This window comes from Ascaphus truei, chromosome 20, assembly GCF_040206685.1.
Source record: "Ascaphus truei isolate aAscTru1 chromosome 20, aAscTru1.hap1, whole genome shotgun sequence".
In the NCBI taxonomy this organism is placed as follows: domain Eukaryota; kingdom Metazoa; phylum Chordata; class Amphibia; order Anura; family Ascaphidae; genus Ascaphus; species Ascaphus truei.
The window spans coordinates 5,499,445-5,519,580 of NC_134502.1; the positions used below are offsets into that span (position 1 = coordinate 5,499,445).

The following is a 20,136-nucleotide window of genomic DNA, read 5'->3' on the forward strand; positions in this document are numbered from 1 at the left end:
ATTATTCAAAAGTGGGAAACATTCAAGACAATTGCCAATCTTCCCAGGAGTAGACGTCCCAGCAAATTCACCCCAAAGTCAATGATCAATGAAATTGCAAAAAACCTAAGAGTTACATCTCAGACTCTACAGGCCTCAGTTAGCATGTTAAAGTTCATCACAGTACAATTAGAAAAAGACTGAACAAGTATGGTTTGTTTGGATGGGTTGCCAGGAGAAAGCCTCTTCTCTCTAAAAAGAACATGGCAGCACGGCTTAGGTTTGCAAAGTTGCATCTGAACAAACCACAAGACTTCTGGAACAATGTCCTTTGGACAGACGAGACCAAACTGGAGATGTTTGTCCATAATGCACAAAGCCACGTTTGGTGAAAACCAAACACAGCATATCAGCACAAACATCTCATATCAACTGTCAAGTATGGTGGTGGAGGGGTGATGATTTGGCCTTGTTTTGCAGCCACAGGACCTGGAAACCTTGCAGACATTGAGTCGACCATGAACTCCTCTGTATACCAAAGTATTCTACAGTCAAATGTGAGGCCATCTGTTCGACAGCTGCTTGGCCAAAATTGGGTCATGCAACAGAACATTGATCCCAAGCACACCAGCAAATCTACAACAGAATGGCTGAAAAAGAAAAGAATCAAGGTGTTGCAATGGCCCAGTCAAAGTCCAGACCTCAACCCGATTGAAATGCTGTGGCTGGACCTTAAGAGAGCTGTGCATAAACAAATGCCCACAAACCTCAATGAACTGAAGCAATGTTGTAAAGAAGAGTGGGCCAAAATTCCTCCACAACGATGTGAGAGACTGATAAAGTCATACAGAAAACGATTACTTCAAGTTATTGCTGCTAAAGATGGTTCTACAAGCTATTGAACCATAAGGTATACTTAGTTTTTCACACATGGCTTCTCCATTTTGGCTTTATTTTTGTTAAATAAATCATGACACGGTGTAATTTGTCATGTGTTGTTGTTCATCTGAGGTTTTATTAACCTAATTTTTAGACCTGCTAAGGAACAGACGATTGTTATTATGTCCTGATATGTAAAACCATAGAATTCAAAGAGGGTGTACTTTCTTTCACAGAACTGTTTTACATGTTGGTGCAGGGGTGCACAATAATTTCTGGGGGAAGGGGTGTCACGAGAGCTTGCGACAGGCTGTAATTTACACCAAAACTATATATAAATATATATATACCTGGGTTTGAACTGGGACGAGACTTAAGATATAATAAAGTGATTTTATTCCTTGATAAAGGTGAACACACAATAATGTACAAATAACAGGCAAAATATAGACACTTACGTAAAGATTATGGCAAGAAAGCCAGCAGGATTACAGACTGGCCACTTCTTCCATAGTTCAGTTGACATCACAGCAAAACAGGCAGGACACATGCATGCATGAAGATCATTTGCATGAAGAACAATGAACATGAACAACAATGGGTAAAAGGTGGTTCTGACTTATATATCATTTTAACCCCCTCTTTCCCAGTTTACGGCTCCGTGCCGTCTAGTAAAAAGTCTTTGAAGCTCTTTTGGCTTCCATTGAAGTGTGAATTACCACAGTTACAAAAACATCCACTTCCCTTGGTCCCTAGGCCACGCATAACAATTAGCAATTAGCCTTTGATGACCAGGTTTGTAAATTCTCCTTTCCTGCTCATCACAACAGGGGTTCCTCAGAACTCAACCAAAGTTTCATATTTACTGCAAATTACCTCATAACTTGAGTTCAGTAAAACATACAGTCAAGTGAGATATATTACTGCATTCTGTGACACCTGACGTTCGCAGAGAGACCCAACATTACATTGTAATATGAAAATTAATAGAGATATTAATATCTGGCATTTCGTAACGGGTAAATGTACAATGTTTAGCCTCAAAACGATGGGCTACATCCAACGGATACACATATGTAACTCTTATCCTTTTCCGCCCAGGACATCTCATAATATTCTTATATTTAATAAAGTTACTCACTTTGATTTGCTGTTGGGGGTAGCCCCCCCCCCTGGCCCCATCAATAAAACCTTTTGACGTAGCTCGCATAAACAATTCCCCTGTGAAGCCAGGCTCAAGTCTGGCAGGATATCCTATTTAGCATCCAACTGGCCAATTCACACCTCCCTTTGGATATGCACTTTCAGAGAGGAAGCGTGCATAGGCAAGTGACTAGACTCAGATGAGGCAAACCATTTGGTTTCTGGACATTTCCAAAAACTGCAAAAAGTCACTTTATCAAAATATATGTCCCCCTTATGACAAAGTTATACTTTCAATATGTGGGTACTGATTAACCCAGACATTACAATGGGACAGGGAAACAGGGGAGAATACATTTACAGGTTATAACAAGGGTAAAATCACATTTCTGGGCCTCAGCCCAGTTAACCCCTTGTCTCCCTGGCGAGGTTAGAGGGGGGCCCTTGGGGTGTAACCCCGTTAACCCCGGGCCAAACCCTCACTACCGTCACAAGGGGGTGGCAGTTACAATGGCCTCACGCTTCCCCAAAGTCATTTAAATTAAAGCCGGGAATCGCATGAGGCCGCTGTAACTTCACTTATCTTGCATTCCAGCGACACATCGCTACGGCAATCAGGCATCAAATAACCAGAGGCGTCATTTGACACTGGAGCTGAAGGGAGAGTGGGGGGGGGGGGGGGGAGCAGGCAGGGGGGTGCAGGGAGAAAAGTTTGCGCTTCCCTGTGCTAGTGCATGATCCTGTCCTGTTTGAGATTTCTAGCTTTCTCCATGGTCTCCCAAGTTGGTCTCTGTCTCTGCCTACCTCTCACTTCTTGATATGACTGTAAGGACAAGTAAAGTCATGTCCCTAACTGCAGAGGTCACCACCACGTGCTGAAACACTTCCACAGGAACCAGAAGCATTGTTAGAGTATCTGAATAACTCGTTGGTTTTGAAAAATGACAAGAAGCAGATCACTTCCTCACATCTGTCTCTCCCATTGTAAAGTGTCACAGATAGAGAGGAACCATAGTCTTTCTCTTCTGTACCTCACAGTGACACCATAGAATTCAAAGAGTGTGAACTTTCTTATTCACACAACTGTAAGTGCTACATTATATAGGAATAATGAGAGATGGGAGAGGTGTGATAAAAACCAGTAGAGCCGACCGGGCGTGTCTGCGAGTGTGTGCGTCAGAGCTGAGCGCGTCTAGATGGGGTGTGTGATGGGGAGAGGGGGAGTTTGTGAGGGGGGAAGGCTGCGTGAGGGGGGTGGGAGCAGTCTGCGTGAGGGGGGGGCAGTCTGTGTGAGGAGGGGGCAGTCTGTGTGAGGAGGGGGCAGTCTGTGTGAGGAGGGGGCAGTCTGTGTGAGGGTGGGCAGTCTGTGTGAGGGGGGCAGTCTGTGTGAGGGGGGGCAGTCTGCGTGAGGAGGGGCAGTCTGCGTGAGGGGGGGCAGTCTGCGTGAGGGGGGGGCAGTCTGTGTGAGGGGAGGGCAGTTTGTGTGAGGGGGGGGGAGTCTATGTGAGGGGGGGCAGTCTGTGTGAGGGGAGGGCAGTCTGTGTGAGGGCCAACATCCATTGCAATCAGATATCACAACTCTGTATATAATATTCTCTGTTTCTGTATTTCTTATAAACCTTTAAAAGCTTGTAACATGTCCCCTGTGTATTGGTGCAATAACAGGTCTCATACCCCCTTCCATGTATGTTACACACACAGCTTCCCCCCTTCTCTGCCCCTCACCCAGTGAGAATATTTAGCAGCAGCCATTCCCATGTGAGGTGGGTGCATGAAGCCCCCATGTAATAGTCAGGTCTCTGCACACAGTGTAACAGGAGATTAATGTAATCAGAGCCTCTGTGTAACTATATTACATACACATAAGAAACACATCACCTCCTACCTGGGGGCAGCCGCAGCATGTGGGGGAGGGACTCCCTGCTCTGATTGGCTGCGCTCTGAGTGATGTCATAGGCTCTCAAGGGATTCTGGGATTTGTGGTCCTGCTGCCTTCAGAGTTACAACAAAGGATCAGAAGCTGGACTACAACTCCCAGAATCCCCTGCTGAGAAGGAAAGGAATCAAAGCCAGATAGCAGCCAATTCGTGCAGAAGCTCAGGGTGTCAGCAGTCATTGGCTGCTGTGTGCCATGTGATCTCTTTCCTTGTCCCCATTGGCTTCTGTGAGGTGTATTCCTGAAGCAATTGGGAACAAGGAAAGAGATCACATGGCACACAGCAGCCAATGAATACTGACACCCTGAGCCTCTTCACGTATTGCCTGATATCTGGCTTTTGATTCCTTTCCTTCTCAGCAGGGGCTTCTGGGAGTTGTAGTCCTGCTTCTGATCCTATTTTGTAATTCTGAAGGCAGCAGGACTACAAATCCCAGGATCCCTTGGGAGCTCATGACATCACTCAGAGCGCAGCCAATCAGAGCACAGAGCCCCCCCCCCATGCTGCAGCTGCCCCCAGGTAGGAGGTGATGTGTTTCTTATGTGTATGTAATATAGTTACACAGAGGCTCTGATTACATTAATCTCCTGTTACACTGTGTGCAGAGACCTGACTATTACATGGGGGCTTCATGCACCCACCTCACATGGGAATGGCTGCTGCTAAATATTCTTACTGGGTGAGGGGCAGAGAAGGGGGGAAGCTGTGTGTGTAACATACATGGAAGGGGGTATGAGACCTGTTATTGCACCAATACACAGGGGGCATGTTACAAGCTTTTAAAGGTTTATAAGAAACTAGCTGATATACCCGGCGTTGCCCGTGATTTACCCCCCTTCACAGCTGGCTGGCCCCCACGTTCACAACTCCGTTCCCCTTCACAGCTCCGTCCCCCCCCCCCTCCTTCACATCTGCGGTCTACCCTCCCTGCACCCCACATCACTCTCCACCCCTCCTGGCCCCCACATCAGTGTCCCCGGCCTTGCACATCACATCACTCTCCGCCCCTTGCACCTCACATGACTGTCCCCCCCCCTTGCACCTCACATTACTGCCCCCCCTCTGCATCACCCCCCGGCCCCCACCACATCACCCCCCGGCCCCCACCACATCACCCCCCGGCCCCCACCACAGACTGACACACACACACACACACACACACACACACACACACACACACACACAGTGTCACACACACACACAGACAGGAGTAAGAGGCAGTGTAACACGCACACACACAGTGTCACACACACACAGTGTCACACACACACACACACAGTGACACACACACACACGTCACCTCTCCTTCCGTCCGCCACCATCTTACTCCGCGAGGGAGAAAGGGGGTCCTTCCGGGCGCCGCCATCTTAGGCGCCGCGTGTCCACTGCCTGTCGGAGCACCGGGGGGGAGGTGAGCGGAGCACCGGGGGGGGAGAGCTGAGCGGAGCTCCGGGGGGGAGAGGTGAGCGGAGCACCAGGGGGGAGCTGACACGGGGAGAGGAGGAGGGCGCGCGGCGCGTGCTTGAGAGCCGTGGGGGGTGTCCCGGGCGCTCGCTCCGCTCCCCCGCTGACTGTAGCGGCGCCTGGGGGGGGGGGGGGGGGGTGAAAGCAGGGAAAACAGGGAGACACGGGGAGAGGAGGAGGTGCGCGCGGGTCACGATGACTTGGAGGGTGTGTGTGTATGTGTGTGTCGTCACTCCGCCTCAGGCCAATGAGAGGTTTGCGGGGGCGGGCGGCCCAAGGGACCAATGGGATTTCCCCTAGGGACACAGGAAGATGCAGACAAACATACAGTGCTTTCGCTAATAGTATATAAGATGCAGACAAACATACAGTGCTTTCGATAATAGTATACAAGATACAGAAACAGAGAATATTATATACAGAGTTGTGATATCTGATTGCAATGGATGTTGGCCCTCACACAGACTGCCCCCCCTCACGCAGACTTCCCCCCCTCAAGCAGACTGCCCCCCCTCACGCAGACTGCCCCCCCCCTCACGCAGAGTGCCCCCCCTCACGCAGAGTGCCCCCCCTCACGCAGAGTGCCCCCCCTCACGCAGAGTGCCCCCCCCTCACGCAGAGTGCCCCCCCCTCACGCAGAGTGCCCCCCCCTCACGCAGAGTGCCCCCCCCCCTCAGTGACCCCCCCTCAGTGCCCCCCCCTCAGTGCCCCCCCCTCACGCAGACTGCCCCCCCTCATGCAGACTGCCCCCCCTCACTCAGACTGCCCCCCCCCTGATGCAGACTGGCCCCCCTCACGCAGACTGCCCCCCCCCTCAGGCAGACTGCACCCCCACACACTCCCCCTCACTACTAGCCACACCTTTCCCCGCACCCACCATTTCTTCAACCCCCTCTCCCCCAACACCCCCCCCCCCCCTCTCTAGACACGCTCGGCTCTGACACACACACTCGCAGACACACTCGGTCGGCTCTACTGGTTTTTATCACACCTCTCCCATCACTCATTCTTATATAATGTAGCACTTACACTTGTATGTAGCGGGAGGCCTCTGTAACTGCCACACCCCCCCAGAAATTATTGTGCACCCCTGCACCAACATGTAATACAGTTGTGTGAAAAAGAAAGTACACCCTCTTTGAATTCTATGGTTTTACATATCAGTACATAATAACAATCGTCTGTTCCTTAGCAGGTCTAAAAATTAGGTAAATACAACCTCAGATGAACAACACATGACATATTACACCATGTCATGATTTATTTAACAAAAATAAAGCCAAAATGGAGAAGCCATGTGTGAAAAACTAAGTATACCTTATGGTTCAATAGCTTGTAGAACCATCTTTAGCAGCAATAACTTGAAGTAATCGTTTTCTGTATGACTTTATCAGTCTCTCACATCGTTGTGGAGGAATTTTGGCCCACTCTTCTTTACAACATTGCTTCATTTCATTGAGGTTTGTGGGCATTTGTTTATGCACAGCTCTCTTAAGGTTCAGCCACAGCATTTCAATCGGGTTGAGGTCTGGACTTTGACTGGGCCATTGCAACACCTTGATTCTTTTCTTTTTCAGCCATTCTGTTGTAGATTTGCTGGTATGCTTGGGATCATTGTCCTGTTGCATGACCCAATTTCAGCCAAGCTTTAGCTGTCAGACAGATGGCCTCATATTTGACTCTAGAATACTTTGGTATACAGAGGAGTTCATGGTCGACTCAATGACTGCAAGGTTTCCAGGTCCTGTGGCTGCAAAACAAGGCCAAATTATCACTCCTCCACCACCGTGCTTGACAGTTGGTATGAGGTGTTTTGTGCTGATATGCTGTGTTTAGTTTTTGCCAAACGTGGCGCTGTGCATTATGGACAAACATCTCCACTTGGCAACTGTCTTTAATGTTTCCCACTTTTGAATAATCTTTCTCATTGTAGAATGATGGACTTTAAATTGTTTGAAAATGGCCTTATAACCCTTCCCAGATTGATGGGCAGCATCAATTGCTTCTCTGAGATCATTGCTGATGTCTTTCCTCCTTGGCATTGGTTTAACACACCTGAATGTTCCTGACCAGCAAACTGCAAAAACGCCAGCTTTTATACAGATGTTCACACTTGCTGATGATCAATTAATCAAGGGCATTTGATTAGCAGCACCTGTCTGCTACTTAGCATCTTAATTCCTATGGAAGCAGTAAGGGTGTACTTAGTTTTTCACACATGGCTTCTCCATGTTGGCTTTATTTTGGTTAAATAAATTATGACACGGTGTAATATGTCATGTGTTGTTCAACTGAGGTTGTATTTACCTAATTTTAAGAAATGCTAAGGAACAGACGATTGTTATTATGACCTGATATGTAAAACCATAGAATTCAAAGAGGGTGTACTTTCTTTTTCACAGAACTTTTTGAAGTGAAACTTCTTTAGTGGCACCTATTCTGATGGGGTAAAACGGGAGAGATGGGGGACAAATGTGAAACGGAAGTGACGTCACAGCTCCCCCATCCCTCCCCCCCACATTCCTGCTGTGACATACCGTCGCCGGCGCCGCTCCTAACGGCCACCGTTCCCCCCATGCACCCGCTGTGGCCGCTCCTAATGGCCGCCGTTAACCCCACACGTCCGCTGCCATGGGTGTACAAAGATGGCTGGCGCAGAGCTTCCGGTGCTGCGGGTGTGGGTGCAGTTAGATGGCGGAAGCCCCGCAAGTCCTCCGGCTGTGAGAGGAGGAGCCGCTGCTCAGCCTCTCTCCTCCCTAACTCCGCTTCCCCTTCCCTGTGTCCCGCTGACTGAGCGCCACCGGGGCCGGAGGAGGAGAGCCGCCATTCCCCCCATACGTCCACACAGACATGGGAGGTTGAGGCGCATGCGCAGATTTGACCGCCGGGTCCCTCAGGCCATGAAGCTATCTGCATCCGTTGATGCGAGGCAGCGCATGCGCAGAGTCGCCCGCCCCTCGTAGCAGCGTCGGAGGCTGAAGCGGAAGCGGCGCCGAGAGTGGAGATTCAGCTGTCCCCATCCCTCCCCGATCCACGCGATTGAACGAGGACAGGACAGCACAGCACGGGGGGTGCTCGCCTCTCACCTCTCACGGCTCCGGTAACGCGGGAAGCGGGGGTTTGAGTGTGCCGCTTCCAACGCAGCACTGCCGAGGGGGGGGGGGGGGGCTCTCAATCACGGTATCTGCCCCTCACATACGCCGGGCCCGGTGCGGCCGCGTCTCCCTGGGGATGGGGGTGGGGGGGAGGAGAGACTCAGACAGAGCCGCCGCGGGTCCGCAGCTCTGCCTGGGGTGGGGGGAGTCAGGAGAGAGGGGGCAGGACACAGAAAGAGAGACACAGATACACTGACACACATACACACACTGACTGACACACACACACTGACTGATACACATACACACACTGACTGACACACATACACACACTGACTGACACACATACACACACTGACTGACACACACTGACTGACACACACATTGACTGACACACACACACACTGACTGACACACACACACACACACACACACTGACTGACACACACACACACACACTGACTGACACACACACACACACTGACTGACACACACACACGCACACTGACTGACACACACACGCACACTGACTGACACACATACACACGCACACTGACTGACACACATACACTCACTGACCGACACAGAGAGACATTCACACAACACAGAGAGAGAGACATACACTGACACACACAAACACACATTGACTGACACACACATTGACACACACACACATTGACTGACACACTCACACACACACGCACACACTGACTGGCACACACTGACTGACACACATGCACACACTGACTGACACACATGCACACACTGACTGACACACATGCACACACTGACACACATGCACACACTGACCGACACACATACACACACTGACCGACACATACACACACTGACCGGCACAGATACATACACTGACTGACACACACACACAAACAAACACACATACATACTCTGACTGACACACATACATACTCACTGACTGACACATACACTGACTGACACATGTGTGCCGAGCACGCGCGTTATAAGTCAATTTCTGTGACAAAAGTCAAAGAAGTTTCACTTACTATGCGCGTGCACAGCACACACAGCTTTTTTTTTTACATGTTGGTGTAGGGGTGCACAATCATTTCTGGGGTGGGTGGCAGTTACAAAGGCCTCGCGCTTCCCTGAAGACATTTAAATTAAATACCGGGGATCGCGTGAGGCTGCTGTAACTTCACTTATCATGCATTCCAGCAACACATCGCTACGGAAACCAGGCATCAAATGACCTGTAGTGTCATTTGATGCTGGAGCTGAACGGAGAGTGGGTGGGAAGCAGGCAGGGGGTGCAGAGAGAAAAGTTTGCGTTCCCCTGTGCTAGTGCATGATCCTGTTGTGTTTGAGATTTCTAGCTTTCTCCATAGTCTCCCAAGTTGGTCTCTGTCTCTGCCTACCTCTCACTTCTTGATATGGCTGTAAGGACAAGTACAGTCATGTCCCTAACTGCAGAGGTCACCACCATGTGCTGAAACGCTTCCACAGGAACCAGAAGCATTGTTAGAGTATCTGAATAACTCGTTGGTGATGAACAATGACAAGAAGCAGATCACTTCCTCACATCTGTCTCTCCCATTGTAAAGTGTCACAGATAGAGAGGACCCATAGTCTTTCTCTTCTGTACCTCACAGTGACACAGACAGGAAAAGCCCTTATTGCTTGAGATCTGTAGATCTTACCCATTCAGTTTGCTTCCAGAGCCCACCATGGAGCATCTGACTAACTCGGTGATGATGATGGACAAGAAGCAGATAGCTGAGGGAATCTTGAATCACACCCTAAACATCATCTACCTGCTGACTGGAGAGGTGAGGGCTTCTACAGAAGGTCATAATGACACCCCTCGTATCTCCTTCTGTATATAAGGACCCTGCAGTGCATCTATGTTTCTTTGAAATTACATCTGTACCTCCCACTGAAACCCCATGTTTGTTGAAAAGCACAAAAATATCCACAATAACTGTGAACCACAATAGTATTATCTTCTAAATAAAGTAGCACAGATTATATTTTAGTGCAGGATAGTGTTCTGTTTGAGGCTTCCTGAAATGTGGTAACTTTCCTCATAGTATTTGAGGTTTGTCTCTCTCCTATTATTGATGTGATAGGACAAGTACAGTCACTATTCCTAACTGCAGAGGTCATCAAGTGGAGAAACACTCCCACAAGGACCAGAGCTCATTCTTGGAGTTCCTAAGTAACTCAGTGATGTTGAAAATGTACAAGGAGCTGATGACTCCCTCATATCTGTCCCTCCCACTGCAAAGAGACACAGATAGATATGCCCCATAGTCTTTCTTCTCTGTACTTCAAAATGCACAGTGACACAGACAGAAAATGCCCTTATTCCCTATATCTGTACTTCTGACAACTCCAATGTTATCTTTTGTCTCAGAGACCATTCTTGGAGCATCTGACTGACTTGCTGATGATGAACACAATTAATAATGAGAAGATGACTGAGAGGATCTTGAATCACACCCAGGAGATCATCTACCTGCTGTCTGGAGAGGTGAGAGCTGCTGTACAGATGCAGCGGCCGTTATTCGAACACTTCACGCATTGTATACCTCGGAATACGCATGTCATGGCGCGGGATTTCTTCCAACTGTACCGCCCCTTCCCTCCTTAGTACTCGAGTGCAGAAAATTGTAGTTTAGTTTTAAACTGTGTTAAACACTGAAATTGACACAGTAGCACAGTACTGTACACATTACATTTCATTGCACAAAAAGAAACAGAATCCATGCACAAACAAAGCAACCGTGATAGGCGTGTGTGCCTGGGGGGCGAATGGCCGCGTTAATGCCGCGTGGAGTACAGCAGTGCACATGAAAACGGCTCCGTGATTTGTTCGAATGACGGCCGCTGCATCTGTATAATTTAATAGTGTCATAGTGCGTATGTGTGTTACTTTGAGAACCGATGTCCAGGGACAGATTCAGTTATTCAATGACAGAGCCTGGGACAGACAAGACAACTTAGCATAGGGAGAGCACAAGATAATAAAGGGACATGACTAGGTAAAAGGAGAGAACAGATAAAGTTGATCAACCATGATTTTGGACTCAATAGTGGATTTTGCTAGTGAGCGGATAGTCCCATTGATTGGCTTTTGTGGGAGATGAAATGAAGGACCGACCAGCCACGTTACCAAATACTGTCAGAAACATATATCACCTACTTGACGAGAACCAATAATTGTGGAAAGCCTGCAAGAGGCGAGACCTACAAAAAACAATCGATCTGGAATGCGACGGCCGCATGTAGCGTGCAATCACGGAAGCTAAAAGACAGAGAAAGGACCTCACAGAGCTCTGGCGCATCCAGACATTCAAAGAGGTCTTTAAACAAGACAACACTTGTAAGGGTCAATTACTGTCGAAAAGAGCCATGAAATTTGAGAGAGCCCATATTGAAGAGGAGGAGCAAAGGGTCACGGCTGCATCCACCGCTGCCTCTGCACGTTAGAACAACAATTTGGAAGCAAACTTAGAGGTTTACATGTAGAAAAGGAAGCAGTCGCTGCTGAAGCCCAAGGTGAGATCTTTGAAGAAGCCGGAAGACAAGATGGCGGGGAGCACAGGAGAAATCCAATAGCTTTAGAAGATCCAGCACACCAGAGACTATTTAATAAATAAAGCCAGTATGAACGCCAGAACACCATCTCTACCCGATGAGGAGGGTATTACAGATGCCAAAGCTATGGAGACTCAACATGAATTAGAGGAACAGCATCTTCAAGCATAAGCTACATCTACCAGAGTGAACCACACATGTGTACGGATGCACTACACCAAGCCCGCAATCAGGTTAACACAGAGAACACCCTTGCTCATACTTACACACAGTCACATTACATCCACTGCACGTAAGAGATGACTGCAGGGTTCCCCTCAGCAAGGACTATTGCACATAACGCATGCCCAACACACACACACCAAAGGCATCCAATAAACCCTTCTCCACCTTACGTTCAATGTTGTGAACCAATATGATGGACAGAGTAACATACCCAACTACAACAGCCCACATCTTCAGCCCTAGGTACACCAACCGTATCTAGTACAAGCTATTTAAAGAAACGAAAGACCAGTCACAAGATACAATAATACTAGAACACCTATCTCAGTCCATATGACACATGTGACGCCAACAGAGTCGTTTTTCCTGAAAATTGCCGGGTATCCGGTGGATAAATTGAAAATTTGCAAGGCGGGCCAGACAGCTTTGAATTACCTGCAGCCGGCAGCAGAGGGTGAGGAGGACCACGGTAACATTGTGGGAGCAACGGCAGACATCCTGGTGGCGGTGGCAGCAGAGAACATCATTGTTGGACTAGTGGGAGCAGCGGAACACATCCTATCACAGACAGTGCCTGTGGGAGCCGGGGAACGTTACCGGAGCAGGAGCATTAATATTGGACAGCCAGCTCCTTATCCTTCGCAGCGGTCCTCATCACCCTCCACCGCTGGCTACAGGTAAGTCTCTTCTGCTGGTCTGCTCCTGCCATTCTCCAAGAGGAGGACTGAGAGAGCAGAGCAGAATTGAAATTACTGGACACCGGGTCACAGCCCCCTGGGTAATTTCTGGGTACCAGATACAACACTACCATAGAGGAACCCAGGCGCCTATTCAAGGAACTTGGAGTTTGCTTCAAATGCTGTGCTTCCACAAGTCACCTCTGCAGAGACTGTAAAGACGCTATCAAATATACAGAGTGTGACAGTGACATGTAGCAGCTTTATATCCAGAGACATGTAAACCTAACTGACTCAAGGCCCCCAACCCTGTTTCAAAGTATGGCGGAGAGAGAGAGAAGAGAAAATAACACCACCATCAGTCACATCCAAGTGCACCAAGGTTTGTGGAGAAGGACGTGATGCGAGATCCTGCTCTAAAATATGTCTTGTAGTACACCCCGAGTGACAACCTGAAAGGGCTATAAGAGTGTTCACAAGCATTGATGATCAAAGCAACTTATCTTTAGTTAAGTCAGAGATCTTTGACTTGTACAACATATGAGACAATGCTTCCCCCTACACACTCAGAACATGCGCAGGACTGATGGAGACAACAGGTAGTAGAGAAAATGGCTACATCACGTGTGCCATAGATGGTAGAATAAAGATACCACTCCCTACTCTATACGAGTGTTGTCAGATGCCAGATAGCTAAATTCCCACACCAGACATGGCACGTCATCACCCTCACCTCAGAAGAATAGCTGATCGTGTCCCACTGTTAGACCAAGAGACCCAGGTCTTACTACTGCTTGTCAGGTATATCTTGAGGGTATACAAAGTCTGCAAACAGTGCAATGGATCCCATAACACCCCATATTCCCAAAGTCTTGACCTGTGAATGGGTAATTGTGTGTGACGTATGCATTGCCAAAGTGCACAGACCTGATAACGTCGATGCCCTATAAACAAACATTGGATAATGGACGTGCATCTCTCTTCAAACCAAGGCCTAGCCACTTCGACATAAAAGTAGGGCTTGGCAACAAGGAGAAACAAAGGCATATTACTGAAACTTACAGAGATATCTTTACATGAGAGAAGTGTGGAAATGGTCTAAGATGTACAGCATTGCAGACAACAAAAGACAATGATAAACCAGCTCCATCAATGGAAGACAGATTTACTGAGGATGATGGATAAAGACCTTTTTACAGACGAATCAAACAGTTTGGTGACCTGCTTCCATTTAATTCACCCAGAGGATGTCTCCCAAACAACAGAGAACAGGCCCTCTCTAGACTTGCTTTGCTGCGTTACAACTTGGAAAGGAAGCCAGAGACAAGCGCCACTTTATGGACTTCAGGCAGAAGATATTCGACCGTGTTTAGCAGAACCCACTCCTCCACTGAAGGAAGGCGAAGAATGCTGGTTCCACCATTATTTTGCGTTTTCATAAACCTGGTCAAATCCAGGTGGTATTTGATTCAAGTGTTCAATTCCTGGTCAAATCCAGGTGGTATTTGATTCAAGTGTTCAATTCCAAGGAGTCTCCTTAAACTATGTTCTCATTACTGGACCAGACTTGTCAAATCCAGGTGGTATTTGATTCAAGTGTTCAATTCCAAGGAGTCTCCTTAAACTATGTTCTCATTACTGGACCAGACTTAACAAATATTCTTCTAGGAATGTTAATCTGCGTTAGGAAGGAGGGGGAGGGATTCAAACAGGAAAAAGACGGTGCACAGACAAAAAAAGGTAACGCTGGCCGTGGTGACCAAGAAGAATGTTTATTGATTGGTGCTTGCAAGTTCTCTAACATGTTTCGTACGTCGTAGGTGCTTTGTCAAGCCTTGTGATTTGAGCCGTCTTTGGAAATCCAGAACTGAGATACTCCATTGCCTCATTTCTGTTCATGTTCCTACAATAAAAACATCAAAAGTTCAAAGACTCCATTTTGTATGAAATAAAGAATCATTATCTGCCTGTCTCAATTTATTAAGCCTCAGTAACCCTGAAACAGAAATATATAAATATATATAGATATATATAGATATAAATGAATAAACAGGGCCTGTTAAGGTGATTACCTGAATCGTGGTCCCCCAGAATCACAACAAAACACCAAATATCCTAGCCAGCACAGATTATGTATAATAACCACTAAATTGTGCACATTTTGTTTGGTGGTGATGGCTCTGATGGTGGGTAAAATGTGAGATGTCACTAATATATGGTAAAACAATATTAAAAAGTAAAAGTGGTAAAATATAAATGTTAAAGTTCAAATGAAACTATAAAGTCCTTTAACCCAATGCTGGGTAAACCTGGTATGGATAGTTTTGGGGTCCGGGCTGCTTCTTCTTTGAGGTCAACAACCTCCCAACAGATACCTATTAGAAAAACAAGAAGAGGAAAAGTGCCCAATCCTTGTGTAAAATCCAAATACAAAGTTTTAATGACATGAATCATGACAAATGCACACTCACAATTTGTCACCGAATAAAAAGCGTTGTATGGGCAAGCCCATGCGCCAACATGTAGCCAAATCACCGTCTGTTTGCTCCGTCACACTGTGTGTATCCTTGTAAAACCTCACTGCTGCTGGTGTCACCTGGTAAATGTCTCTCCGGCAACTCAAGATTGCAGCTTGTGGTTCCTAGCAAACACGATCTGTATTGCGGGCGACTCAGGGAACTCCTTCCTCTTCCTGGCGTCAGGAGGGTGTGACGGTGAGGGGGTAACCAGGCTCACTAATAAAGGTTAAGCCCACTTGGTTACCCCGGATCCGTGTGTCGAGGTCCTAGAGTGTCAGCTCTTGGACCCAGATGTCAAAAATGCATTACTGTGACTGTGTACAAATTATCCGACACTAAAGATTTATTTGTTTTGCCTTTCCTGGGGTGCTGGGACCGAGAGATTTCTAGGCTGTAAGTTTTAGCGGGGGTTTGCCGGAGAAAGTCTTTACAGAATGTGTCTATGTATCGGGGTTCCAGAGTTCTGGGATACCCCAAAAGTTGGATCTGGGAATCGAGTGAGATTCTTGGATGCAGCCAAGCACATTGCTTCAGGCAAACTCTGACTCTGAAAACGTACTTACGACTCACCGCCAGGATTCCTGCTGCAGCATCATCCAGACAAGGTAAACGGGCATGAAGGGGTTAATGTATACCTGCAATCATACACGGGGTCCCTAGTATAAAGAGGGGTACCTAGTATAAGGAAGGGTGCCCAGATTAATGCCCAGGTACCCTGAACCTGGTATTGGGGTTCAGGGGATGCTCCAGCTATAGGATAAATGTGAGAGTGATTTCTTGTGTGTAAAAGGTTTAAAAGTTATTTGTAGAGTGTGCCAAGAATGAGGCTAGTGAGTATAGGCAATATATACCCTCACTCCCATCCCTGACACCAGAACTGGGACTTACACATTTTTATCACACAAGAATATAGGACACAGTATATTTTATTAAAGAGTTATATTTAATAAGTATATGTACTGATAACCTGTGAATGAACTGTGGGATTTCCAAGTCATGGATGCCGAGGGACCAGATAGATACCAAGCTTGGTGCCTATGGGTCTGTGCGGAGTCAGGACTTGAAAGCCCCAGGGATGTCAAGGTGTTGGAACCAGAGGGGTACTGCAGTTCTGCTTGAGTACCTGCATCCTAGGCTAACACAGGGCTATCCAGCCACCATTTGCCAGAACCCAAACTCTGTGGAGCCTGTACTGCAGGTGGGCTCAGTATGCAAAGGGGCAGAGGTGCCAGGTTGGCGCATGCCCCTTTGCAGACTAAAAAAGTTGCCCACCCAGCTTTACAATACCGGCAAATCGCTGATTGGCTGGCAGGGAAATGCCCACGCTCTGATAGGCTGTAGAGGTTTGTGAATGGGACACTGAAACCCATAAGGAGCCTTGCAGCCAATCAGAGGGGCAAATTCCAAGCGCCAAACCAACAGCAGCAAATTCAAAGGTGCTCTGTGCTGAATAGACGCGAGCCGGCTTCAAAGATTTTGAGTGAGAAAATGTTTCAAGTCCCACTTTTTGAGAACGTAGCGGTCGCGGCTGGCATTGCATGCCGAAATCAGTTCCAGGAGTTTGTGAGTACCTCCCGGCCATTGGAAAGGTCTCCTACAGAGGTCATTTTTGTGAATTTCGTTTAAAGGACTATTTTATTCATTAGCCCCGTTCCCAGTAAGTGTGTTAACCCTGTAAATTGTGTTACATTGTGTGTATGCCTTTTCCTGAAATACATGACAATTTATTTTACCTCCTTGCTTTGCTCAATCAATGATCCCGGTATAAAAAGGTGTTGATTAACCTTGTCTCCCGTGACAGGTGAGCAAACTTTTTACGCGCGAGCCCCCCTTTTCATCTATGATATTAGTGTGGCCCACCCTGCCTGATTTAATCCAAATCCGCATGAGAAAAATCTTTATTAAATCGGTATCGTTATACAATATAAATGTGAATACAAATACATAAAAATACTTGCATAATACAACATTTAAAAAAAAAAAAAGCAAAATGTGCCAAATTTTATATGGGTTTTTTAAATAAATCATGCCTTAATTTCCTCTCATCTCATATCCCCTCTCCCCGTCTCATATCCCCTCTCCCCGTCTCATATCCCCTCTCCTCATCTCTCACCTCATACATAACTCTCTTTCATTCTGTAGGAATACATAAATGTGAGGAAGAATTCCCCCCACAGCAGCATCCACCTGCTAACTGGAGAGGTGAGCACTGCTGGTGAATGTTACATTATACCAGATTCATGACTGTTCTGTCCCAAGCTCACTGTGGCAAGTGAGTAGAGGCAGGCAGCTTAACTCACTCCCTGTTGATGCACACAGAGTCCTTATTTTCTTCTGTAATCTCTATTGTAGAACAACAGTAACAAAAAGGGGGGATGGGCTGGGCAGGTAACAAATATAAGGGAGAAGTGAATTATATGAACTTTACCAGAGTAGATAGGTGAGGTGACGTCTCAAGATGGCTGCTGGCTGCAAGAGACAGTATGCTTGCCTGTTCAAGCAGGAAATATGTCAAGGAGAAACCATCAGCCAGGGGTCTTGGAACATACCAAATTAGAGCCAGTAAAGTAGTTACCCTTTATTGACCACGCTCTGTCTGGACCTGTGTGTATTATTATATCATCTCTCTGATTCTCTGCATGTTCTTGTTTTACTGTCTCTTTATAAGTAATTACAGAATAAATTGCTCTATGTGAACGCTGAATGGGATTCTCTCTGTCTCAGGTACCTATAAGGTGTGAGGATGTTGCTGTCTATTTCTCTATGGAGGAGTGGGACTATATAGAAGGACACAAGGGGCTTTACAAGGACGTAATGGTGGAGAATTACAAGTCCCTCAAAAATGTGGGAATCCCATTAAACAGGAGTTCAGGTAGAACTATAAGAAAAAAATTGGTGTAAATAGCGCTAAAAGATGTTAAAAATAACAATACAGTGTATGTGATATGTGACCCTGCACAAAATATTTTAACTAGGCTGCCAGGTGATACTAACTCCAAGACACAGTTAGTAAAACTTTTAAAAAATTTCATAGCTTCCTGCTAGATTCAATAGAAGTGACATACAGACGAACTCACGTGTAAAACAAAAATGGTAGCGATAAAAAATGGACGAGAACAAAAAAGAAACAATAGTGCAATTTGTTTCCAAAAGTTAATCGGTGTATTAACTAACATCCAATGGTTGCACTCACGTTTGGGAAATTCTTTTAAGCATTTAGCATTTGAGGAGTCTCTCCTTTAGCTCCCCCCTCGATCACTTTCCTGCACAAATCCTCTAGGGTCGCTCAGGCTGCAGACACAGCTTTCCTATAGTGTAGTTTGCATTCCACCCTCAAACCTACTTGTCGAGATGCTCCGTCGGCGTGTGGTTGCACATGCGCACTCAGTCCTTCTCGTCCAGGAAAGTCAATGGGGGCTGGGAAATGTCTTCTGTTTACGCGGCTATCTCCATCCTACGCATTTCGCTGGGGTACTCGGCTTCATCAGGGAAGCCACAGGATTGCACTACTTCTACTAAATCCAGCTGGAAGCTATGATCTCTTATGAACTTTTTTGGACTTATTTGCTTACCCTCCAGCTGAGGATGGATATTGAGTTGCTACACCAGGTGATTTATTCCTTTAAAGCTATCAATTGTTGTTTTATTTAGCTGTGTTTTCTTAGAGTTTTTATAGATGTTTTACATACATTCACCAGCATAATATATTTATATCATATATACTTTTTTTCAATATTAATGCAGGTGCAGTCACGAGTATTAGAACACTTGTACCTGGGAGATTCTGGGGCAATCTCACAGTAAATTCTTCAACATTGCCTCAACATTTCTGTGAGATTCTTAATGGCCCATATGATTAGCACAGCGGGGGGTCCCTGCAGTTTCATTCAAACTGATGGATCCCTGGGGTGTTAATGCTATGGGCCATTAAGAATCTCACAGAAATGTTGAGGCATTTACTGTGAGACTGCCCCAGAATTTCCAAGGCAAGAGTTCTAATGCTTGTGGCTGCATCTGTAATTTAATATTTAGTTGAATAGTTATATACTTGTATAGAATTATGTTTTGTTTGTTATGGACTTTAACCAAAATATCCTACTCTGGGCTGATGCCAATTACGTAAAAGATATTATCAGCAGAGACACAAGTTTGCAGTCTCTCTCTCTTCTGTGTTAGCAGAACACCGTCCCAAGTGTATTTAAATGGCGACGTAACCCTTGTGGGTTAAAAACTCTTAATTAAAATGTTTTTCTATCTTAATTTATATGTGAATACTATGAAGATAGGGTCAATTAATTTTGAGATGGGACAAATCCATAAAAGATTCTTAAGAATGAATATACATTTTTACAATATCTTTAAACTGCTATAATGTGTGGTGTAAATGTATACACATCTGTTTAATCCTCTATTGGAACTAACAGGCTTCCACTATGAAAATCTAGATATTGTATCAATTAAAGAACAGAGAGAGGATGAGAGAGGGGAACAGGACATTCAACAGGGGCAAATTCACCCAGACACCAGTGCAGGTGAGTAATATACAGGATAATAATCTCCGTGGAACATGGGTCAGAATTAATAAATAGTCTCCCCGAGATCTTATATTTTAAGTTAATGTGAATATTTTTGACTGTTT

The 20,136-nt window shown here is 46.4% G+C and overlaps 2 protein-coding genes across 2 annotated transcripts in view; one reads left to right on the forward strand and one right to left on the reverse strand.

Annotated features, from left to right (window-relative positions):
* LOC142471206 (uncharacterized) overlaps positions 1-20,136 on the reverse strand; it is a 114,812-nt gene that overhangs the window by 48,216 nt on the left and 46,460 nt on the right.
* The window catches only part of LOC142471221 (uncharacterized), a 42,131-nt gene continuing 26,344 nt past the window's right edge, over positions 4,350-20,136 (forward strand). Inside the window, 6 exon segments of the mRNA XM_075578019.1 lie at positions 4,350-4,457; positions 10,196-10,305; positions 10,893-11,009; positions 17,640-17,699; positions 18,222-18,369; positions 19,922-20,029. Of these exon segments, the coding sequence (XP_075434134.1) occupies positions 4,391-4,457; positions 10,196-10,305; positions 10,893-11,009; positions 17,640-17,699; positions 18,222-18,369; positions 19,922-20,029 (610 nt within the window). The 5' untranslated portion in view covers positions 4,350-4,390.